The sequence below is a fragment of the Chrysochloris asiatica genome, unplaced genomic scaffold, assembly GCF_000296735.1.
Source record: "Chrysochloris asiatica unplaced genomic scaffold, ChrAsi1.0 scaffold00096, whole genome shotgun sequence".
Classification (NCBI taxonomy): Eukaryota; Metazoa; Chordata; class Mammalia; order Afrosoricida; family Chrysochloridae; genus Chrysochloris; species Chrysochloris asiatica.
This window is the reverse complement of record NW_006408614.1, coordinates 5,531,056-5,556,003: the sequence shown is the minus strand read 5'-3', so window position 1 is coordinate 5,556,003 and position 24,948 is coordinate 5,531,056. Positions and strand designations below refer to the sequence as shown.

Below are 24,948 nucleotides of genomic sequence, written 5' to 3'. Positions count from 1 at the left end.
CCTCTGGAGGGAACTAATAACTGAGGCCTTGTCTATTTAAAATGCTTTCCTGAGCCTGACTAGAGTTTAGTCAAGCAGTTTCTAGGTAGGCAAAATCAGTTTGGTCCTTACAGCAGCCCTCAGCCCAACTAACAGGACTGCTCTACATCCCGCATCCTCGCTCCACAGGTGGGACATATGCAGCAAGTATGGTCCGCACCAGCTCCCAGAGACTCTATCAAGGATGAAGTTCTCCATGTCTACATGAGAGCCAACTTCCTGCAACCGTCCCTTCCCTCCTGCCCTTCACCACTCCATCCTGCACCAGTACATCCCTCACCCTCCTGGATCAACAACTTCACCTGGAATCCTCATCCTGAAGTCTACTCCCGGGGAAACCTAAATGGAGACAGTCAGTGATTCTGTCGTGAAGCACCCACCCCCAGAAATCATCATGAGCCTGGCAAAGTCTTAGCCATCTGGGTAGTCAGTGAGGACTCGCTGCTAAAAGAAGCCGAAAGTAAAACCATCCAGAAACCACTACGATCGTTAATTCCAACTCATAGAGACCCTGTTTGCACAGTGGGTTAAGCGTTGGACTGTAAGATCAATAGTTCAAACACACCAGCTATTCCATGGGGAAAAGATGAGGCCATCTGCTCCCGTAATGATTTATAATCTAGGAAACACTATCGGGGAACTCTACACTATCCTATGGGGTTGCAATAAGATGAAACCACTCAGAAATGGTAGTTAAGTACATCATGAAATACCCAGAATCTTCCTTGGCCACAATAGATAAATTAAATGCTGCACAAAAATGTTGAAAGGGCATTTCTGGTATTGGGAGGTGAAGAAAGCAGGTTAGAAAACACAAGTTACACTTTATATGTGTGTTTGCCAAGAACAGTAACAGCGTTGGTTTGAGGCATGTGATCATGATTTTTATTTTCTGGTGTAAGTATACACGTGTGTGCATGTACATGTCTATATTTTTCAAATTATCTGTCAGATGGCTCCTGATAGAATGGGGGGGAATGTGGACCAGAACCCAAGTTCTTCAAAAGTCACACTTGCTGGGCTGCTTGAGACCAGAGGACTTTATGAGATGCTCTTTAAACTTTGAACTGAGACTGTTCCCTTGCCGGGGTCTGACCTCGACATAGTTGTGTTGTTCACGAGTGTTTGGTTCACGAGGAGGGGAGATCCAGTGGCGATAGTGATAGCAAAAGAGACACAGAGACGCAAAGAGAGAGACAAAGAGACACTCCGAAACCAGAGTGAATGCTGGACTGGCATCAGGCAGATTCTGCATTGCAAACATCTCAGCCACGAAGGCCATAATATCCTGCATATTAAACATCTTAGCTAAACAGGCAGTATGGTTGCAAGGCTGGACTGAGCCCCCTGCATGCTGTAACGCACGCCTTGCCAGTAGTAATGCACCTGGATTCGTTCTGTGCCTTCCTTTTATTTAGGGGAGGTACTTTACACAAAGTTAGGAGGGACCAAGACAAGGTACAGCTGTCAATCTTATTTTTCCAGACATTCAGGCAACTTTACATCATACTTTGCAGGTTTGAATCTCAGGACCGCAACTTGGTTTCTCAAGCTTAATTAACATACCTTTTAGCACCTAGCCTCAAATGGAGGGAGGAAAGGGAGGATCGGGAGGATTCCCATTGTGTCGGCTGCCCAGCCCAGGTTCTTCAGGAAAAGAGGCTCCTGGGTGAATAGGTAGCACCTGGAAACACTTTAGGTAGGGCATTCCTATTGTCCTTGGAACAAACCAGGGAGCCACCCAATTTACTTTGAATGAATTCTCTTAGGGAAGAACTTTGCCTGTTTGGAATTTTACAGTCTTGACTTTTAGGAAAATATTACATTTATCTGTGTATATCAAGGGCTTCATGTCTGCAATTAATAAAAATAATTTGTTATTAACTGCCAGGTGGCTAGATCTGTTATACTTGGGCCTATAGGGCCTCTAACCTCTGACCAGGCCTTCACGGTCTGCAACATTCCCTGAGGTCACCTTCTAGCTAAATAACAGATGATTCATAAGGTAGACTATCACACATGAGTACTGTGCACCTTTAAAAAAACCATCTGTATGAAACCACATGGTCCACATTTACTCTAAAGCAAAGATGACAAGGCAAGGCAGCGGGGAAGCTAAATCACCAGAAAAAAAGCAACTAGAAAGAAAATTATGAGAACGTTGATCAATTGTGAAAAACATAACTAATGTCACTGAATAATTTGTGTAGAAAGTTGTTAGATCAGAATCTAATTTGCTGTGTAAACTTGCACCAAAACAACAATAGGAAAAAAATTTTTTGTCAGTTGTTACATGTCATGGAGTCGATACTGACTCATAGTGACCTGTGCACAAGAGAACAAAACACTGCCCAATCCTGGGCCAACCTCACTACTGTTCCTATGCCTGAGTCCATTGATGCCGCCACTGTGCCAATTGGGGGTCTTCCTCTTTTTCTCCAACCCTAAACTTTACCAAACACAATATCCTTCTCCAAGGAACTGGTTCCTCCTGACAATATGTCTGAAGATTGAGAGACAAAGTCTGGCCATCCTGGCTTCCAAGGAGCACTCTGGCTGCACTTCTTCCAACACAGATCTGTTTGGTCATTTGGCAGTCCATGGTACTTTTAATATTTTCCTCCAACACCATAAACGTGCATAATTTTTTAATTAGGAAAATAATTTAACAATAAATACATGCAACATCAACAAAGAGAAGACCACCGAAGAATCATAATTAATATTTGTTTTATTAATGTATTTTTCATTGTGGAAAACATCACAGAAAATAGACTTGGCAGACACTGTCAAGTTCGGATCCATTTGACATAAACAATAATTACGTCCTCGGCGTGTACACTATCCATCAATTTTATCACATCATTCCTTTCTCCCAAAGTTGGGTATCATACACTGTTCTCAAAGGACACTATGACATTAGTAAATTTCACATACAGGGACTAAACGTTTCCATAGACAACATGGAACAAAGAAAGCAGGGGCATGAATTAGGATTGGCTGTTACTGGTGAAGGAACCCTGTTGGTGCAGTGATTAAGCGCTTCACTTGCTACCTGAAAGGTGGACGGTTGGAACTCACCAGTAGCTTCATGTGAGAAAGATGGCAGAGTTTGGTTTGGTTTGAATACTGGTTTGGTTTTGAAGGAATCTATCATACTGGTCAAGGAACTCTCTGGTACCATAGTGGTTATGAGTTGGGCTGCTAACCTCAAGGTCAGCAGTTTAAAACTACCAGCGGTTCTGTGGGAGACAGATGAAAGGCTGTCTATTCATGTAAAGAGTGACAGCCTCGGGAACCCTATACAGAGTCTCTATGAGTTCAGAACTGACTCCACACACATATCCACTATCACCACCATCATAATGGTCTGTAGAAGCCAAACAATGATGTCTGACCTACCATTGGAAGCAATGGCAGTCCCAAGACCACCTCTGAAACTTGCTCTCCAACAGCAATCTGGGCCACGTTGTGAAGTAAGAAAACCGTAATGCAAATAAGGGAGGGAGCTGTCCAACCTCTGAGCTGCTGACTGTTGTTAAGTGCCACCAAGTCAGTTCCAACTTATAGCAACTCTGTATAGGACTTCTGAGAAGCAGCTGGTGAGCTTGAACTGCTGACCTTATGGTTCGCAGTCTAGTGCTGATCCTACAGTGCCACACCAGGAGTCTAGAAAAATAATGATCAGATTTAATAGAGTCTGCTGAGTGGGTTGTAATATACATATTCAAATAACTTTAGCTGTGGGGTGACTAAAGATTATATTGATTTCATTTTAAAAGCATACACACTCTGGGATGTCTAGTTTATAGCAGAATAGGTCTTTAATAGTCTAAAACAAATTCAACACTGACTCTGCATGTTTGGAACTGATCAGAAATGGATCGAAACTGTCGCTGTGTTTCCTATTCACTTCTCAGTGTGTCTTGGATTTGTGGGTTTTATGGGTTTTCTTCACTGGCGCCTTTTTCCCGAAGCATTTACGGCAGCCAAAAGCACAGCATTTAAAGGTGATGAAGGTGGTCACTAGTACAATGCCCAGGAGGAAGCCAATGACATCCAACGAATGGTACTGGTACCAGGTGAGGTCGTGGGCCGCGGGGCGGAGGTGTGGTGCCCCCTTGTGCCTCATCACAAACTCCACCCAGAAGACGGCCAGATCCAGCGGCTCCATGGGCCGGTCCTTGTGAAGGCTGGAGAGACGCATGATATTTTCCTTGTAGCTAAACACAGAGATAGTTTAATTAGCACCTGGAACACCAATGGGAATGGGCTGTCCTGTCTTTATGTGGATTCAACACTGGGCTCTGCTAACCACAAGGTGGACTGTTCAACCCCACCAGCTGCTCCTCGGGGAAAAGGTGAGGCTGTCTGCTTCCCTGCAGATTTGCAGTCTCAGGTACCCTAGGGAGAGGGTTTTCTCTGGCCTACAGAGTCATTCTGCATCAGAATCGATTCTATTCCCTTGGGTTTGGAGTTTTATAATTAGGAACACTACCAGATTTCCCAAACTTGATAGGGACAAATAAATGTTTCCATTATAGCCAGGCAAGAGAAAAGGAAGGGAAGGGGGAGAGAAGGAGGAAGATAGGGAGAAGACATAATAAAGGTTTTTTTTATCTTAAAAAAAGAAGACAGGAAGCCAAAATTAAAGTTTGTAATTATGTGAACTTAGCTTCCTGTGTTGCTTTTATTGTTTTCCTTTTATTTTGTAGTAATACTTTTGTAAGGAATTAGGTTATACTCTCTTTAAAATCAAAGAAAGAAATAAAGGGACAGCTCATGTCAGTAACGATGAACTATCTCCTGGGTGAAGTTATAAACAACTGTATGTGATCACAATAAAAGCTATTTTTAACTGTTAGCTCTGCAGTGAGGATACACCTAATTCTGCGGTTAAAACATCAAACTGTCCCAGTGTTGAATCAACTGGACGTGATTGTGTATCCACAGCATGTGATGAGAAAGGAGAAGAAACAGACAAAAAAGACATTTACCGTCACAACTGTCCTTAACTATATCCAAGCAACTTTCTTGTTTTTATTTTATGTGGTGGTGGTGTGCTGACTCACAACCACCCTATACAGAGTTTCTGAGGCTGTAAATTTTAACAGGAGCAGAAAGCCTCTTTCTCCCTTGAAGCGACTAGTAGGTTTGAACTACTAACCTTGCGGTTTTAAAAAGCATTTAAAAAAAACTTAAAAACATTTTTAATACCTTGCGGTTAGCAGTCCATTATGCTACCAGAGCTCCTTATTTTACGCGGTGAGGTATTGTCTTATTATCTCATGGAAATAACTGGCATAACTACTGGACTGCTAACTGCAAGGTTGGAAGTTCAAACCCACCAGCTACTCCTTGGAAACACCATACAGGGTCACTATGGGTTGGAACTGAATCGATGGCACTTAACAACAACTTTTTGCTTTGACCACCAGGGGCCTCAGATGCAGAATCTACAACCTACTTACTAAAATGTACAAGAATGTATAGATTAGATGATTTATTGTGGTGATTTTATATATATATATATAAATTGAATGTTTAAATCCACCAGGAAAAATAAACTTGTAAATAACTTCGATGGTAAATTCTATAGAGAGTAAAGGTTCCTCTTTTTTTGAGTGCATAAGGTGACCCGTGTCAGAGTGGTAAACACTCAGCTGCTAACAGATAGGTCAGCGGTTCGAACCCACCAACCACTCTGAGGGAAAAAGATGTGGCAGTCTCCTTCCCTAAAGATCACAGCCTGGGAAACACTATGGAGCAATTATAGTCTATTCCGGAAGGTAGCTATGAATTGGAATTGGGTTTGGGTTGGGTTTTATAATAATAACGGCCCCTGAATTAATCTTATTTATAAGCCTCAAATTGGGTGTACTTGTTTTCACATTTGAGAACACTATGGTCTTCAGCAAACAGCATTCCTCTGCCCCTGCGCCTTCGCTCTTACCTCTTTTCATTGATGACTGTTTTCAGGGCATTTGCTAAGTCATCAGAGGTCATTTCAAGGACGTTGAGGGTGATCCCCGCTCCTCTGGACTCCATACGCTTCGCATTGTCCATCTGATCCCCAAACAAGGGCAACATCACCATGGGCACGCCATTGCATATGCCTTCATAAATGCCGTGAGAGCCGGAGTGCGTGATGAAGGCCCGAGTCTTTGGATGACCTGAGAAGCAAGTCAGGGAGGGAGACCATGGTCAAGTGGCTGAGTTTCACAGTCTCCCACGTCCAGGCTCTGAGAACCCTCTCCATCCATGTTCAATGTGATCTCTAAGAAAGGATTGCCTAAGATGCCCCACTAGATAGAAAGCAATGGGAGCAAGGGCTAGGTGGCGTCCAGCGCTGCAGGACTTTCTGGTCAGGGGCACAGTCAATGGACGCTGAAAGAATAGGAGGAAAATATGCACTAGAACCTCAAATCCCTAAATCACCACACACACACACACACAAGCTAAGACTAGAGGATTCACCAAAACCATTGCCCTTGAACCAAAACTAGCCCGGACATCACCTTTTAGCTAAATAATAGGTTGATTCAAAAAATAAAGACTGTGTTTTATCACCCATAAGTACTTGCTTCCTTAAAAAAATCACTTGCATGAGACCAAATGGTCAACAATTCTTTTACAACAAAGAAGATAATATAAATGGGCAGGGAAACTAGATGAATGGAAATGGAACAACCAGAATACAAATAGTGAGAACATTCACCCATTGTGCAGAACATAACCAATGCCACTGAATACTGTGTAGAAGAATTGCTGAATGAGAACCTAAACTGCTATGTAAAATTTCACTGAAAACACAATAAAATAGTTTTATAAAGGAAAAACAAAACAAAAAAACCCAGCAATACGGGCTGTGTCAGCCATATTTCCTAGCTAAAAAGAAAAGTTCTCTAGAACAGCCAGCTTAAGCCGTTTTCTTAACTTAACCTTGGTTTGACCTATACTCAGTCCCTGGGCAGTATAAATGGTTAACAAGTTCAACTGCTGACAGAAAGATTAGCAATCTGAAGCTATCCAATGGTGCCTCAGCAGATAGGCCCAGCGATCTCTTTCCCAAAGATCAGCCATCGAAAATCACAGTTCAACTTTGACACACACAGGGGTTGCCAGAAGTTGGAGTCAACGCATTGGCATCTGGTTACAGGTGGACCTACACAGCAAATCCTTGCAACATACCAAGCAGGTCATTTTGGGGCAGCCACTTGACAAGTATTGTATTCTTTGCAAGGTTAGATGGCCGACTTCCGGTGTACCGCCACAGGACCTTGCAAACACCAAAAAAGGAAAAGAGATTTTAAAGAATGAGCATCATATACATATATATTTCTATTTAGAAAGAGTCCTGTGTGGTATGGGGCTCTAGGATAACTAAGCACTGGACCTCAAGGTCAGCTTGAACTGAAAGGTCAGCTGCTCCTCAGAAACCCTATGCAGCGTCCCTGTGAATTAGAACCAACTAAACAGCACTTAACAACAACCATCTATATATGTATGGGCACAATGGCTTTGTACAATAAGCACTTGACTTTCGAGTCCACCAGCCACTCCGTGGAAGAAAGATGAGGCTTTCTGTTTTCACAAAGATTTATAGCCTCAGAAACCCTATACATAGAGTCAGAAGATAAATCCCTCCGCTTGGAAGGTCGTTGTGAGTCAGAACCAACTTGATAGCACTTAACATCAACATATATATGTTGTTGTTGTTGTTGTTGTTAAGTGCCGTCGAGTCGGTTCCGACCCATAGCGACCCTGTACAAGGTTTCCGAGGGTGTAAATCTTTACGGGAGTAGAAAGCCTGATCTTTCTCCCGCGGAGCAGCTGGTAGTTTCAAACCGCTGACCTTAAGGTATATATATGTGTGTGTGTGTGTGTGTGTGTGTGTGTGTGTGTATGTGTGTGTTTCTGTACATGTATGTGTGTATGTATGGAGTCCTGGTGTCACAATGCAGGACAATGCACTGGACTATAAGGTAGGCAGTTCAAACCCACCAGCTACTCCTCAGAAACCCTATACAGGGTTGCTGTGAGTCGGAACCAACTCAATGGCTCTTAACAATAGCTCGAGTGTGGGCTTCTCTGAGTAAGCATGACCTTTGAAGAGGTGGGAGGTGTCATGAATAGGGGGCGTCTGAGGGCTGCCAGTGCTCAGGTTCTTGTTCTGGGACTTGCTTACATGTATGTGTCTGCTTTGAGAAAACTCATCAAGCTGTATGCTGACGACTTTTGTACTTTTCTGCACTTTGAAGACAAGATTCCTTACTAAAATGAAAGAATGTGCAACTATGAAAACAAAAACATAGAGAGTAACTCCAGTCTCCTAACCAACAACAATCAGGAATAATATTCCTTGCTATTTTATCTTTTAAATAACTTCTCCTTTTCTACATCTTCTAGTATTTTAGAGGAATTGAGACTTCTGAATGAAGTGGCCCATTGTTTAAGAGAGAAGTTGATAGTTAAGTTATAAAAATAACTGTCAGATTAATAGTTGGGAAGTTGGGGCAAGGTAGCTCAAATCTAAAGTCCCAGTGAACAGAATTATGTACATACTGGGAGTACAAGTATATGAAGAAGTCATCTTACCGTCTGAGGTATTTTTCCCAAAGCTTCAGCAATTTCCATCGCCTTCTTCTCTGGAATATCCGAGACCATTGATCCCAAAGAGAAAACCACAATTCCATGTTCTCCAGAAGAATTCACATAGGCTTCAAATTCCTAGAGCCAAAAGAGACATTCCCATTAAGTTGTGTCTCCCAGTCTTCAGTGACTATATGCAGTAAGTGATGAATCAGTTCACTTCCTCTAAGGACAAGAGTTAAATGTAGATTGTTGTTGGTTTTAGGTGCCATCCATGGTGATGCCATGCAAAATGGAGCAAAAGGCTGTCTGATCCATAGCTTATTTTCATAAATACGTTGCCAGCCCTTTCTTGATTAAAGGTATATATAGGATACTCAGTAGATTGCTAATCTCAAGATTGGTGGTTCAAACCCACCAGCCACTCCTCAGAAACCTGACACAGAGTCATTGGGCATCAGAACCAACTCAATGGCACTTAACAACAACAAGATACTAGTCACCCCAAATTTTTGGAGCAAATGTCCATGCGCCAGTGGATCCTACCATACATCTGTAAGTGTGTTGTACTGCGGTAGTTTGTGTGTTGCTGTAATGCTGGAAGCTATGCCACCAAGTAACCAATGGTGGACAGGTTTCCAAGGAGCTACCAGACTAAGGCATACTAGGAAGGAAGAGAGGTAGGCCACTGAAACCCTCATGAATAATGACAGAACATTGTCAGATGGAGCCAGAAAATAAGCCCCTCAGATTGGAAGGCATTCAAAATACAACTGAGGAAGATCTGCCTCCTCAAAGTAGAGTTGACCTTAACAACATGAATGGAGGAAAAATGTCGAGACCTTCATTTGCTAATGGGGCGCAACTCAAAATGAAAAGAAACAGCTACAAACATCCATTACTAATCAGAACATGGAATATATGAAGTATGAATCTAGGATAATTAGAAGACATCAGAAATGAAATGGAATACCTAAACTTCAATATCCTAGGCATTAGTGAGCCGAAATGGACTGGTATTGGCCATTTTGAATGGGACAGTCATATGATTTACTATGCCAGGAAGAACAAACTGAAGAGGAATGTTGCATTCATCATCAAAAAGAGCATTTCAGTTTCAAGATCTGTCTTGAAGTACAATGCTGTGTGTGTTAGGATAATATTCATATGCTTACAAGGAAGACCATTTAAGACCACTATTATTCAAATTTACAAACCAACCACTAAAGCCAATGAACAGAATTATGTACATACTGGAAGTCTGGGGTTAGAACCTTTGTGAAGCAAGAGTTCTTCAAAAACGATCTTACCATCTTACCACTAAAGCCAGCGAAGTTGAAATTGAAGAATTCTACCAACTTTTTCAATCTGAAATTGGCCAAACATGCAATCAAGATACAGTGATAATTACTGGTGATTAGTATCCAAGTTGGAAATATGTTGTTGTTGTTGTTGTTGTTGTTAAGTGCCGTTGAGTCGGCTGTGTGCCATGCACAGGGTTTCCGAGGCTGTAAATCTTTACGGGAGCAGAAAGCCTCATCTTTCTCCCGTGGAGAAGCTGGTAGTTTTGAACTGCTGGCCATGTGGTTCCCAGCCCGATTCGTAACCACTACGCTAAAGATAGTAGTTGGAAATTACGGCCTTGGTGATAGAAATTATGCTAAAGATCACATGATAGAATTTTGAAAGACCAAAGACTTATTCACTGCAAATACCTTTTTCCAACAATATAAACTGTGACTATATATACATGGACCTTATCAGATAGAATACGCAGGAATCAAATTGCTGCCTTGTGTAGAGATAACAGAGAAGTTCAATAGCATCAGTCAAAACACAAAGCCAGGGACTGACCGTAGAACATACCATCATTGTTCATACACAAGTTCAGGTTGAAGGTGAAGAAAATTAAAATAAGTTCAAGACAGCGAAAATACAACCTTGAGTATATCCCACCTGAATTGAAAGACTATCTCAAGAACAGATTTGACACATTGAACACTAATGACCAAAGACCAGAGGAGTTAGGGGATGACATCAAGAGCATCATACGTGAAGAAAGCAAAAGGTCTTTAAAAATACAGGAAAGATCCAAACAGGTGTCAGAAGAGACTCTGAAACTTGCTCTTGACTGTAGAAAAGCTAAAGCAAGTGGAAAAAATAATGACATGGGAGAGGTGAGCAGAAAGTTTCAAACAACAGCTTGAGAAGACAAAGTAAAATATTATGACAAAATACGCAAAGACCTGGAGTTAGAAAACCCATAAGGAAGAACACACTCAGCATTTCTTAAGCTGAAAGAACTGAAGAAAAATTCAAGTCTCAGGTTGCAATATTGAAGGATTCTGTGGCACTGTGGGATAAAGCACTGGACCACAAGGTCAGTTTGAACTGAAAGGTCAGTGGTTCAGACTCACCAGCTGCTCCTCAGAAACTTATACAGGGTTGCTGTGGGTCGGAACCAGCTCAATGGCACTAAACAACAACAACAATCGGGTCAAAATATTGAACAATGCAGAAAGCACCCGAAGGAGATGAAAGGAATATAGTCACTGTACCAAAAAGAATTGGTCAATGTTCAACCATTTCGGGAGGTATCATATGACCAAGAACTGATGTCACTAAAGAAAGAAGTCCAAACTACACTGAGGGCATTAGGAATTGACAGAATACCAATGGAAATATTTCAACAAACTGATGCAGAACTAGAAGTACTCACTCACCTCTGCCAAGAAATTTGGAAGTTATCTATCTGGCTAACCAATTGAATGAGATCCATATTTGTGCCCACTCCAAAGAAAAATGAGCTTATAAATGTGGAGATTATCAAACAATGTCATTAATATCACACATAATAAAATTGTGCTGAAGATCGTTTAAAAGTGGTTACAGCAGTACATCAATGACTATACCAGGTAGAACAAACTAAATACACAGGAAACGACCAGAAATTTAAGCTGAAATCAGAAACTTCAAGTGAGAGATATCATTGCTGATGTCAGCTTGAACTTGGTTAAAAGCAGAGAATACCAGAAAAAAGGTCTACTTATATTTTATTTACCATGCAAAGGCATTTGACCTATGGATCATAACAAGTTGTGGGCAACGTTTTGATAAATGGGAATTCCAGAACATTTAAGCATATACATGTGGACCCTGTACATAGACCAAGAGGCAGTTGTTGTTTGACAGAACAGGAGCATACTGGTTGGTTTAAAATCAGGAGAGATGTGCATCAGGGTTGCATCCTTTATTGTATTTATTCAATTTGTATGCTGAGCAAATAATCTAAGAAGAATGTGAAGAAGAATGTGGTATCAGGTTTGGAGGAAGACTCATTCATTAACAACCTTGCTTGCTGAAAGCAAAGAAGACTTGAAGCACTTGCTGATGAAGATCAAAGACTACAGCCTTCAGTATGGATTACAAATCAATGTGAAAAAAACAAAAATCTTCACAACTGGACCAATAAACAACGTCATGATAAATGGAGAAAAGATTGAAATTGTCAAGGATTCAATTTTACCTGGATCCACAATCAATGCTCAAGGAAGCAGCAGTCAATAAATCAAATGATGTACCACATTAGGAAACTCTTCTGCAAAAGACCTCTTTTAAAGTGTTAAAGAGCAAAGAGGACATCTTGAGGACTAAGACCTGACCCGAGCCATGGTATTTCCAATCAACCCATATGCATGGGAAAGCTGGACAATGAATAAGGGAAACTGAAGAAGAATGTATGCATTTGAATTATGATGTTGGAGAAGAATATTGAAAGTACCATGGACTGCCAGAAGAACAAATACATTTGTTTTGGAAGAAGTACAGCAAGAATGCCCCTTAGAAGCTAGGATGGCGAGACTTTGTAGCACATCCTTTGGACATGATATCAGGAGGGACTGGTGAGTGGAAAAGGTCATCATGCTTGGTGAAATGGAGGTTAACGTCTAAGGGACGTTACAGTGGCTGAACAATGGGCTCAAATAGAGCAACAACCGTTATATGGCACAGAAGTCGATGGCACACAACAACAACAATCTTTAAAAATCTTTCAAAAGAACCCATTTTCCCCCAGTTAATAATGTAAAAATACTACATTGATATGGTTAGCTTCCCAGGACCCTAAGTTCTTTAGAGATGAACCAAACAGCTGGCATTATTACTTATAAAAGTGTCTCGAACTTAATAGAGCTTACATTGTGAAATAGCATTTGTATTTTTTTTTTCTTTTTTAATTCCATTTTCCATGAACTTTTTGAAGTCCAGTTGTATCTAAATGGTGGTAATCTGTTTAGAAGAGAATGAGTGACAGATGAACAAGGCACTTCTTTTCCAACTGGTGGTGGTGGCTGTGTGCCGTGCACAGGGTTTCCGAGGCTATAAATCTTTACGGGAGCAGAAAGCCTCATCTTTCTCCCACGGAACAGCTGGTAGTTTCAAACTGCTGACCTTGCAGTTCACAACCTGATTCATAACCACTACGAGACAGACCACTTTCCTGAGTGTCTCCCAAATGGGTTTCTAAGCTTCAAAAGAATGCTGAGGTCACAAATGAGATGTGGTAGCATCAGCCAAAGACTGAGGGCTTCTCAGAACATAGGACTTTCAGTATAGAAGTGGGACCGGAGGGTTGGTTGCCTAGATGTGAGATACAGGGACCTCTCATGGGGCTGTGAGTATATGAATCTAACAGTTACTTCTGCTGAGATGATTCTGAGCATGGATCTGAATAAGTCTGTATCTACTAAAGCAATAGAGTCAGTAACTGATGCTCTTCATAGGCAGGACCAGCCTTCCTGTGGCAACCCCACTGCCTTCACCCTCAGCCGCTCCAAGCCCTCTTGGGTCTTCTGGCTCAAAACTGCTGTCTGGACCTTTCCCACCAGGTATATCTAAAATGTCAGGTAAGCAACAGCTATCTTCTCTGATGCTGTGCTGAAATTTTGGTTTGTGGCCAAGAACAATCCAAGGGCCATTTTGTAGCGGTTTTTTCCCCTAAAGGCCTAGGATGCATACCACATATTCCTTTCCTGGGGAGAGACAGCACATCTCCAAGCATTCACAAACACCTTCCTGCCGAGTGACATTTAGGTGTACAGGTTATCTAAGTTCCTTCCAGACTTCCTTCCTCCATGAAATACACTGTCATGTTTAACCTGCCTGAAAAGAGCCAAGTCCACTTTCAGCCCCTTCCACACCTTCCCACACCCACTTGGCAGCCACCAAATCAAATCCACAGATCCAGAAACATTCACGTTAGACAGCAGGGTTATACTAAAGTTTCACGGGCACGAAAGTCCATTCACAGCTCACAGCAGAGCTAAGTGTGGAGATTGTGTTATCCTGGCCAATGCCTTGCTCTGGCCAGCCCTAATAAAGCTGACATTCATCCTGTACTTGGCAGAAGTCCTCATAGAATTCACCCCCACATCACAGTTTTCTTGCTTGACCAAAGAATGGAGCAATGTGCTCAATGCAAAAAACCTTCGATTCTCCCATTGCTGATCCCTTTCCAAAAAAGGTGAGACCCCCAAGATATTTCACTTCTCTACTCAAATGAGATACACTCATCTAGGATAAGACCTAGGTGTTGTTAAATTTGTAGTATTATTCCAGGATTTTTGTTCAATTTTTCCCTTCCCAAATGTCGTTTGTTTTTTAAGCACCCCTATCTGGAAGTCCCTGAATGGTATGAACAGTTAAGCACTCAACTAGTAGCCAAATGCACTTGAATTACAGTGTTGGAGGAAAATATTGAAAGTGCCATGGGCTGCCAAAAGAACCAACAGATCTGTGATGGAAGAAATGCAGCCAGAATGCTCCTTGGAGGCCAGGATGGCCAAACTTCTTCTCTCATACTTCAGACAAATTGTCAGAAGGGACCAGTCGCTGGAGAAGGACATCATGCTTGGTAAAGTGGAGAATCAGAGAAAAAGAGGAAGATCCCCAGTGAGATGGATTGGCAAGTGGCAGCATCAATGGGCTTAAGCATGGTAATAATTGTGAGGTTGGCCCAGGATCGGGCAGTGTTTTGTTCTGTTGTGCATAGATCGCTATGGGTCAGTACCAACTCAATGGCACCTAAAAACAACAAGTATAGCCAAGTGGTTGATGTCTCGAGCCCATTCAGAGGCACTTTGGAGGACAGGCCTGGTGACCTGCTTTTAAAATGTCATAACCTTGAAAACTCAGTGGGGTCATTCTACTCTGCACACATGGGATCACCGTGAATTGGAATCAATTCAACAACAATATCTAGATGGGGGCTTCAAAAAGTTCATAGAAAACTTCTATTATCTTTTCATTTAGTTTTTTTCCCTGAACTTTTTGAAGCCCTTTCGTACTATAGCATATCTTTCCTGGGGTTTATTTGAGTCATTCCAATATTCAGACTTGATTCTTTTTATAGCTATGGGAAATTTCTTTCTCTGTTTAGTTATTGTCTTTTCTGCATACTTCTCCTTCTGATAATCCCTATAATTCACATATGAGATCTCTAAAATCTATTCTCCAAATCTTTTATCTCTTTTCTCTGTTTTCTGTTTCTTAATTTTTGTTCTAGATTGTGAATGATTTCTTCGACTTCACTGCTTAGGCTACTAATTCAGGTCCCAATTGTAACCATTCTCTCCTCTGATTAAGCTACCAATGTATTTATTAATAAATCATACTACTTCTACTCTCACAGCATCCTGTATGCAGCCAGACTCAAATCTCTGAAATGTACCCTTATTGACACATCTCAAAGAGATGTTCCAAGAGTAACATTTACTCTAAGATCTGAAAATTAAGAACACACACAAGCAACAAATTCAGGAAAGAGCATCCTAAAAAGAGGAAACCACACACCCAATGGTCTTGAACTGGAAGAGATTTTGAAATACACCAGAAACAGACAGGAAGCCAGTGGGATTAGATCTAGTCCATGCAGGTTTATAGAAAACACCTTGTATTTGTATCAAAATGAGTCTGTGTCTTCAAAGTCTTAAATTTCAAATGAACGTGAAAAACCATTGTGTTTTCTTGATTTCCGCCCCTGCCCACCCCCAACCTCATCCTAATCCTTCACAACAATGCCCAAACCCTTTGCTTTTGTATTTCTCTAATTTGGAGATGCTGACTAAATCTCTCCATTTAGATCTGAGATTTGCTCATTGGTTTGGTATTATTTCATCTGTTCTTTTCCTTTCTCTAAAAGAGAATCATGAATGGTTTATTTCTGTTGTTATGTTTTCTCATTTCACTTTTAATAATTAATGACACCTCAGTCTTTCTTCCAATCTTCTAAATATTCCTATATATGTGGTTCAGAGTTCTAGCACCATCCCCTGAGCCTGCTTGGCCCAGTATTCTGTGTTGTTGCTGATGAAGCTCCTCACTGCACGTCTACCCAATCCACCATCTTGATAAAATCTTTCTTAAATATTACAATAAAATGCGCAAAGATCTGGAATAAGAAAACCAAAAAGGAAGAACACACTCAGCATTTCTCAAGCTGGGGGAACTGAAGACAAATATCAAGCCTTGACTTTCGCTATTGAAAGATGGTCTGGGATAATTATTGAATGATGCAGAAAGCATCAAGAGAAGATGGAAGGAATACACAGAGTCACTGTACCAAAAGGAAATGCTTAATGTTCGACCGATTCAAGAGGTAGCATATGATCAAGGGCCAATGATACTTAGGGAGGAAGTCTAAGGTGCATTGAAGGAATTGGCAAAGAACAAGGCACCAGGAATTGATGCAATAGAAATTGAAATCTTTCAAGAAAGTGAAGCAGCACAGGAGGCACTCATTCATCTCTGCCAAGAAATTTGAAAGACAACTATCTGGCCAACTGATTGGAAGAGATCCATATTTGTGCCCATTACAAAGAGAGGTGACCCAACGGAATGCAGAAATCATTGGACAGTCTCTTTGATATCTCATGCAAGTAAAGTTTTGCTAAAGGTAATACAGAAATGGCTACAATCATACATTGACAGAGAACTTCCAGAGGTTCAAGCTGGATTCAGAAGGGGCCATGGAACGAGGGATATCATTGCTGATGTCTGATGGATCTTGGCTGAAAGCAGAGAATATAAGAAAGATGTTTACCTGTGCTTCATTGACTATGCAAAGGCTTTCAATTGTGTGGATCATGACAAGCTATGGACAACATTGAGAAGTATGAGTATTCCGGAACAATTAATGGTGCTCATGAGGAATCTATACGTGGACCAAGAAGCAGTTGTTCAAACAGAACATGGGGACACTGAATGGTTTAAAATTAAGAAAGGTGTGCGACAAAGTTGTATTCTTTCACCATATTTATTCAACCTGTATGCTGAGCAAATCACCCGAGAAGGTGGGTTCTATGAAGAAAAATGTGCCATCAGGATTGGAGGAAGACTCATTAACAACCTGTGATATGCAGATGATACAGCCTTGTTTGCTGAAAGAGAAGAGGACTTAAAACATTTACTGATGAAGATGAAAGAGCACAGCCTTCGGTATGGATTACATCTTAATGTGATGAAAACAAAAATCCTCACCACTGGACCAATAAACAACATTCTTATCGATGGAGAAAAGATCGAAGTCATCAAGGACTTCATTATTCTTGGATCAACTATCAACACTCATGGAAGCAGCAGTCAAGAGATCAAACGACATATTACATTAGGCAAATCTGTTGCACAAGACCTTTTTTTAAAGTGTTGAAGAGCAAAGATGTCAGCTTGAGGAGTAAGGTGCGCCTGACCCAAACCATGGTATTTTCAATAATTTCATATGCATGCAAAAGCTGGACAGTGAATAAGGAAGACCATAGAAGAATTGATGCCTTTCAGTTATGGTGTTGGAGGAGAATATTGAAAGTGCCATGGGCTGCCAAAAGAACCAATAGATCCATTTTGGAAGAAGTACAGCCAGAGTGCTCCTTAGAGGCCAAGATGACCAAACTTTGTCTCTCATACTTAGGACATATTGTCAGGAGGGAGCAGTCTCTGGAGAAGGATATCATGTTTGGTAAGATGGAGGGTCAGAGAAAGAGAGGAAGACCCCCAACGAGATGGATTGGCCAAGTGGCAGCATCAATGGACTTAAGCATGGCAACAACAGTGAGGTTGGCCCAGGATCAGGCATTGTTTCATTCTGCTGTGCATAAGGTTGCTATGGATCAGTACCTACTTGATGGCACCTAATTACAACAACAACAACATTCTTTTTTTAGCCAGAGCCTCCGGTCAAATACAATCCATCCAACAGAATCCCAAAACCAGGAGCCCCAACCATTATCTATGTTACACAGGAAGTATCAAAGTCCCTCAGAGTGAGACAGGAGAAATTGTGGTAACACAGTATTACAGATTGAATTGTGATTTACGCCACCAAATAATCTCTCTAATTTTTAATATAATTCCACTTGGGTGCAGGATTTGTATTATGTTAATGAGGCCATATCGGTGTTTGTTTTGTCTTAAACCTAACCACTTTTGAGACCTAAGAAGAGCAAAATAGGCACAAAAGGAAGAAAGCACACATAGATAGTTGCCCACATGGAGGTCGTCAAGGACCCAAGGAATGCTGGGATTGCAGAAGCTGAGAAAAGTGTCTTCCTCGTAAGCTGAAACTAGTATCTTTCCCAGAGTGGACAGAGAGAGCGCTTTCCCCCTAGGGTTGTTGCCCTGAGTTCTAACTTCTAACCTTCTAAATTGTAAGAAAATCAATTTCTGTCATTAAAGCATCTATTTGTGGTCCTTCTGTTGTTAATAACGACACTAGCAAACTAAGATACATGGTAATGGGGTGGAGGTATCAACTTTGGGACTTGGTTTCTCACTTTGTGCTCTTCCTGCCACCCAAAATTTCTCCTTGCCATGAAATTACATGACTGTTTAAAACAGAAATCATGTTGGAAGAACAATGGGAATTAAAATTCATTACCTTCCATGAGTGATAAATAGTCCCTTAGTAGGAGCCAGACTCAGCACCTAGAAGCATCCGGACTAGTCAACAGACAATCAGTATCTGGTGAGTAAATTAATCATTGTTCCCTGGAATGTCACCCCTCAAGGAAACCTTCCCTGCCCACTGCCATCTAAAAGTACTTCTTGCCATTCTTATCACCTGCTGAGGTTTAGAAGAGGATGTGCCTGTATACCTCAAGGAATAAGAGGCATGCCCTTTCTGCCTGATTTCAAAGTCTATCTAGTTGTTAACTTATTAGAAGTGGAGGGACAACAAGATCTATCTTCCCATCAAAACATCCAAAACGTGGAGCATTAGTTAGGACCACAAAGGCAGCTCTCCCTGCCGGGCTCTGTAGATACCAAGAAATTCCTTAATCTGTCTTGAATCATACATGCCTGGTCTAACCAAGGTCAAATGCCTGCTCAAGGTAAAGGTTTGAACCACTCATCTTTGTTCTCTGCACGATGCTCTGTACTTAGAGCATTCAGCATGTGCTGTATCTAACTGATTCCTATCCACTGGAGCCCACTGAACAGAATGCCTGCCCAAATTGTTAAGCACTCAACTACTAGCCGAAAGGTTAGTGGTTCAAACCCACCCAGAGTTGGCTTAAACAAGCCTGACAATCTAATTCCAAAAGGTCACAGTCTTGAACACCCTAGGGAGCACAGTTCTACTCTGTGTGGATGAGGACACCAGGAATCACAATCAAACAATGGCAACTAACAACAAAAACGATAACATATTTTTCCTCACACATCAGATACAAGGAAATAACCCAGAAGATGATATCAAATGTCAAATAGTATAACTCAGACCTAGGAGACTTGCAGTAGATTAACCAAAGAAGGCATTAGAAATTAATCTCAGCATATATCTGTGGCAAGTTCATCTATCCAAAAGAACTTGCAAGAACATAAGCACGTAGAGCTTCCGTTCACATACACACCTGGGAGAGTGGTGATTTGGAAGCACAGTTGATCCCACCAATATATACTATGTTGGGCATGGTAGGCCTGGGATGATCCTTGACAAAGTCACGTCTGAGCAGCCAGACAGATCCAAAACTCATAAGGTCCTGGATGGTCACATCTCTTTGAAGGACTTCAGAGGCAAGTAATGCATATGGTGAATAAACTAGATTGCACATAAAGAATTCAGTGGCAGTGATAAGCATGTTCCTCACTCGCTGCAGAAAAGTCATGTGATCTGAGAGCGAAGACATAGACCTGGGCACATAGGATGGTGGGTTGGGACACTGGGTACCAGCAAAGTCCAAGCTGCATGGCAGTCCATTCAAGAAGTACACCGCAGGCAGAGACAGGTACTGAGCCACAATGGAGCCACAAGGAAGGAAAGGGTCCGTCAACACAGCGTCAAAGCCACCAGCTTCCAGGGAGGCCAAGAGCTCCTTGTTGTGGACTAAGTTGGAGCAGGAAGACACCATCATAGCAGAGTGACTTTGGACTCTCTTGTATGTTTTGATCACCATCAGCCAAAAGGGATCTTGGTCAAAAGCACTACGGCCAAGACTGACAAATGTTGCTTCCACATCCTTCCTCTTGAAGGGAACAGGGTACCTCTTCAAGGTGTAAAACGTTCTTTCCTTGATGTACACAGATGAATCGGGAGTCACCACAACTGCTTCATGTCCCCTCTGGTGAAGCTGCTGGATGGTGGAGACCATGCTGAGCCAGTGGCTGCCGTCCAATGGGACCACTAGCAGCTTCCCGCCCCAAGACCCCAGAGGGCCAAGCACACATAGCATCAAGGCCAGCAGGAGTGGACCCACACCCTGCAGCCCTGCGGCCATGGTGCCTCGCACTGACTGCTGGAAGTGTCATTCTTCCAAAGGTCCTCTGCCTCCTAATCTGTTTGCTAAGTTAATGTTTGACCCTTTGTCGTATGAAGATGACTGTCATTTGACTAAAGAGAGCAGAAGTTTTGCTTAAGAGATAAAGGGGGTGGGGCTTTACTGGGTTTCTTAATGATTGCTTAACTGCTGGTATCACTGATCCTCTAAAGTAGTAAAAAGCAAAGATGTCACTATAAAGATTAACGCGTGCCTGACCCAAACTATGGTATTTCCAACCACCTCAGACGGAGCTCTGGTAGCGTAGTGGTTACGAATCGGGCTGCGAACCTTAAGGTCAGCGATTCGAAACTACCAGCCGCTCCGCGGGAGAAAGATGAGGCTTTCTACTCCCATAAGGATTTACACCCTTGGAAACCCTGTACAGGGTCACTATGGGTCAGAACCGACTCAACAGCACTTAACAACAACAACAACATATGTGTGCAAAAGCTGGAAAATGAATAAAGATAACCAAAGAATAATTGATGCCTTTGAATTATAGTGTTGGCGAAGATTACTGGATACTATACCACCTGTGGATTAATGCATTGGACTGCAAAGTCGGTTTGAACCACAAGGTTGGTGGTTCAAACTTACCAGTCACTCCTTGGAAATCCTACGCAAGGTCGCTATGGGTCGGAAACTACTTGATGACCCTTAACAATGCTACCTGAAGTCCTGATGTGGAACTGCAGGATAATGTGCTGGACTGAAAGTCGGTTTCAATCATGAAGTCAGCAGTTCAAGCTCACCACCCACTCCTCAGAAACCCTAAACAGGGTTGTTATGATCAGAAGTGGCTCGACGGCACTGAACAACCACCACCATCAAAACAACATACTACCAGAACAATGAACAAATCTGTCTTGGAAAAAGTACAGACAGAATGCCCCTTAGGAGCCAGATGGCAAGAGTTTATTGCATGTATTTTGGACATGTGATTGGAGGGACCAATTCCTGAAGACAGACATCATGCTTGGTAAAGTAGAAGGTCAATGAAAAAGAGGAAGACCTCCAACAAGATGGACAGACACAGTGACTACATCAGTTTGCTCAAACAGCAACAATTGTGAGGCTGACACAGGACTAGGCAGTGCTTTGTTCTGTTATGTTTAGTGTCTCTTGGCACTTAACAACAACACCACCGCCTTATCTAACAACCAAGCCCTGTTTCTTCTGAGTGACCACAACAAGGCAAAGGATCCTCGTGTCATTAGAATGTCCACAGACCAGGGGAGTGTTCCTGAGAGCAAATGAGACTATTTTGTGACCAAGAAGACTTCCTCTTCTGAAATGAACCAGCAAGACATGTGGTTTTAGAAAGAGACTAGTATGGCATTACCAGCCCTGGACCTTTCAGGAACTGTCCTTCCCTGCTGCTCATTCATCATTATTTTATTAATTCATCCAACAAATATTTACTGAGTCCAGCATGGAGCTGCCCTTGCAGCTAGACTGGTGATGCTGATAGATGAGGTCCCCACCTTCCCAGAGCTCATGGTCTATCAAGGGAGATAGACAGACAGACACTGTAAACAGATAGACTGAGACAGTGAGGATGTTTTGGCTGGCTGTGTGCCATGGAGTCAGTTCCGACTCATAGCGACCCTGTACAGGGTTTCCGAGGCTATAACTCTTTATGGGAGCAGAAAGCCTCATCTTTCTCCTGTGGAACAGCTGGTAGTTTCAAACTGCTGCCTTTGTGGTTCACAGCCTGATTCGTAACCACTACACTACCAGAGCTCCTTAGTGATGATGTGTTAGTGGCCATAAAATCATTTCCAACTCATGGAGAGCCCATGTGTATAGATTGGAACTATTCCATAGTTTTTTCCAGGTTGAGCCCTTTTGAGAACAGATTGCCAAGCCTGCCTTCCAAGGTACCTATGGGTAGATTTGAACCTCCAACCTTTCAACTAGTAGAGGAGTGCTTAACCATTTGTGTCTTGTAAATACTACACGTAGAATTAGAACTTATGAAAAGTGTTATCGTGAATTGAAATATGTTCCCCAAAATAAATCACCTTGGCAGAGCCATGATTCTCCGTGGTTTGCAGTGATGTAATGACACAACCATCCCCCATGAGGAGCTATGATTTGGTTGAGACGGATTGCGACATTCAATATTATTATGTCCATCGTTGCTGTTGTAAAGTGTCCTCAAGTCAGTTCCGACTCACAATAACCCTGTATAGAGTGTCCAAGGCTTCAAATCTTTGAGGAAGCAAAAAGCCTCGTCTTTCTCCTATGGAGTGCTGGTGGGCAGGAATCGCCAGCCTTGTGGTTCACAGTCCAGTGTTTACCCTACAGAAGCATCAGTCTCCTGTTTTGCCCATAGAATCCTTCAATATTACAACTTGAGGCTTGATTTTTTTTTTCTTTAGTTATTTCAGCTTGAGAAATACTGAGTGTGTTCTTTCCTTTTAGTTTTCTAACTACAGATCTTTGCACACTTCATTGTAATACTTTACTTTGTCTTCTCTAGCTGCCCTATGAAATTTTCTGCTCAGTTCTTTTATCTCTTCATTTCTTCCATCTGCTCTAGCTACTGCTACATTGAAAAGCAAGTTTCAGAGTCTCTTATGACATCCATTTCGGTCTTTACCTTCTTGCCTGTTTTTTGTTGTTGTTGTTGTTGTTGTTAAATGATCTTTTGGGTTATTCACGCATGGTGTGCTTGAAGTCATCCACAACTACTCTGGTTTTCGGTCGTTAATGTTCAATACGTCAAATCTGTTCTTGAGATGGTCTCTAAATTTAGGTAGGGTATGTTCAAGGTTATATTTTGGCTTTTGTGGACTTTTTAAACTTTTCTTCAGCATTAGCCTGAACTTGCATGCAAGCAATTGGTGTTCTGTTCCACAGTCTGTCCTGTGAGTATGGAGACTCACATACTGAGTATGGAGGAGAGTATGGAGCTTTTCCACCTTTCTCTTTCCGCAGATGTAGTCAATTTGGTTCCTGTGTATTCCATCTGGTGAGGTCCATGTGTATAGTCATTGTATATGTCATTGAAAAGAGGTATTTGCCAAGAGGAAGTCATTGATCTTATAAATTTTATCATGCAATCTCCAGCGTCATATCTATCACCAAAGCCATATTTTCCAACTACTGATTCTTCCTCTGTTTCCAGCTTTTGCATTCAAATCATTAGCAATTATTAATGCATCTTGATTGTATGTTTGGTCAGTTTCAGATTAAAGAAATCGGTAGCATTCTTCATCATTGGTTTCAGTGGCTGGTGCATACATTTGAATAATAATGTATTAATTGGTTTTCTTTATAGGCATATGGATACTATCCTATCACAGATAACATTGTGCTTCAAGATAAATCTTGAAATGTTCTTTTTGACAGTGAATGCAACACCATTCCTCTTGAATTTGTTATTCCCAGCATATGATTGTCCGATTCATTATGGCCAGTACCTGTCCATTTCAGCTTATGAAGGCCTAAGATATCGATTTTTATGTGTTCCAATTAAGTTTTGACGACTTCCAATTTTTCCAGGTTCCTATTTTGTGTATTCCACATTCCAATTATTAACAGATGTTTACAGCTCTTTCTTCTCATTTTGAGTCATACTCCATCAGCAAATGAAGGTCCCCAAAATTTGACTCCATCCACATCACTAAGGTTGACTGCACTTTGAGGAGGCAGCTCTTCCTCGGTCATATTTTGAGTGTCTTCCAACATGAAAAGCTCATCTTCTGGCACGATATCAGACTATGTTCTCCTGCTAGTCATAACGTTTTCAGTGGTTAATCCCTCATAAGGGACCACCTATTTCTTATTCCTAGTCCTGGTGGTATTGTACAATAAGCACTGGATTGCAGTTCAAACCCACCAGCTGCTCCAAGGGGGAAAGATGAGACTTTCTGCTCCTGTAAAGGTTTACAGCCTCAGAAAGCCTATACAGGGTTGCTATCAGTTGGGATAAACTGTAGGGCCGTTGGTTTGCTTAGTTGTTCTTAGTCTGAAAGCTCCACTGAAACTATAGGTGGACAGGGGCCTTGGAACACCTGTGGCATAACCTCTATCATCACAGTAAGACCCAAGCCACCACAGTACAACAAACTGACAGACGTGTGGGATATCAGTGCTACAAGAAACGAAGCCAGTGCTCTCCTTAGAAGTAAGGATGATGAGACTTCGGCTCACTTAGTTTGGATAGACCAATCGCTAAGAAAGGACACCATGTTTGCAAAGAGTTAGCAAAACCAAGGGAGATGGATTGACAAGAGCTACAACTTTGGGCTCAAAGTATCAAAGACCTTGAAGATGGTGCACAATGAGGCAATGATTCATTCTGTTGGACACGAGGGTTGGCAAGAGGCAGAGTCAACTCTACGGCAACTAACAACAATAAACAACAAAAATCAGAATAGAGTTGTGATCCATAGGTGAAAGTGAGTTAAAAATAAATGGAAAGAAGACATGTGGCAGGACTTTGAGGATGAGTAGAATGTGCTCATATAGCAGTACCCAGCATCAGTGGGTGTCCAGG

The 24,948-nt window shown here is 41.8% G+C and overlaps 2 protein-coding genes across 2 annotated transcripts in view; both read right to left on the bottom strand.

Moving 5' to 3' along the window:
• Positions 1 to 155, bottom strand: part of MROH2A (maestro heat-like repeat family member 2A) — a 78,443-nt gene extending 78,288 nt beyond the window's left edge. Inside the window, exon 1 of the mRNA XM_006866812.1 lies at positions 147 to 155. Within this exon, the coding sequence (XP_006866874.1) occupies positions 147 to 155 (9 nt within the window). The remainder of the gene's footprint in view (positions 1 to 146) is intronic.
• Positions 156 to 3,955: 3,800 nt separating this feature from the next.
• UGT1A1 (UDP glucuronosyltransferase 1 family, polypeptide A1) lies at positions 3,956 to 20,399 on the bottom strand. Its single transcript, XM_006866766.1, has 5 exons — positions 19,536 to 20,399; positions 8,638 to 8,769; positions 7,231 to 7,318; positions 5,993 to 6,212; positions 3,956 to 4,262 (listed from the first exon to the last, which is right to left on the bottom strand). Exons 1-5 carry the CDS (start codon positions 20,397 to 20,399, stop codon positions 3,956 to 3,958), a joined length of 1,611 nt encoding a protein of 536 aa, XP_006866828.1.
• Positions 20,400 to 24,948: the final 4,549 nt, after the last annotated feature.

Coding starts and splice junctions, on each gene's coding strand:
- UGT1A1 (XM_006866766.1), bottom strand. CDS start 20,399: ATGGCCGCAGGGCTGCAGGGTGTGGGTCCACTCCTGCTGGCCTTGATG. Junction 8,770..19,535: donor CCAAATCACCACTCTCCCAG/GTGTGTATGTGA, acceptor TTTTGGCTCTAG/GAATTTGAAGCCTATGTGAA. Junction 6,213..7,230: donor GCCCCAAAATGACCTGCTTG/GTATGTTGCAAG, acceptor CTTGCTTCTCAG/GTCATCCAAAGACTCGGGCC.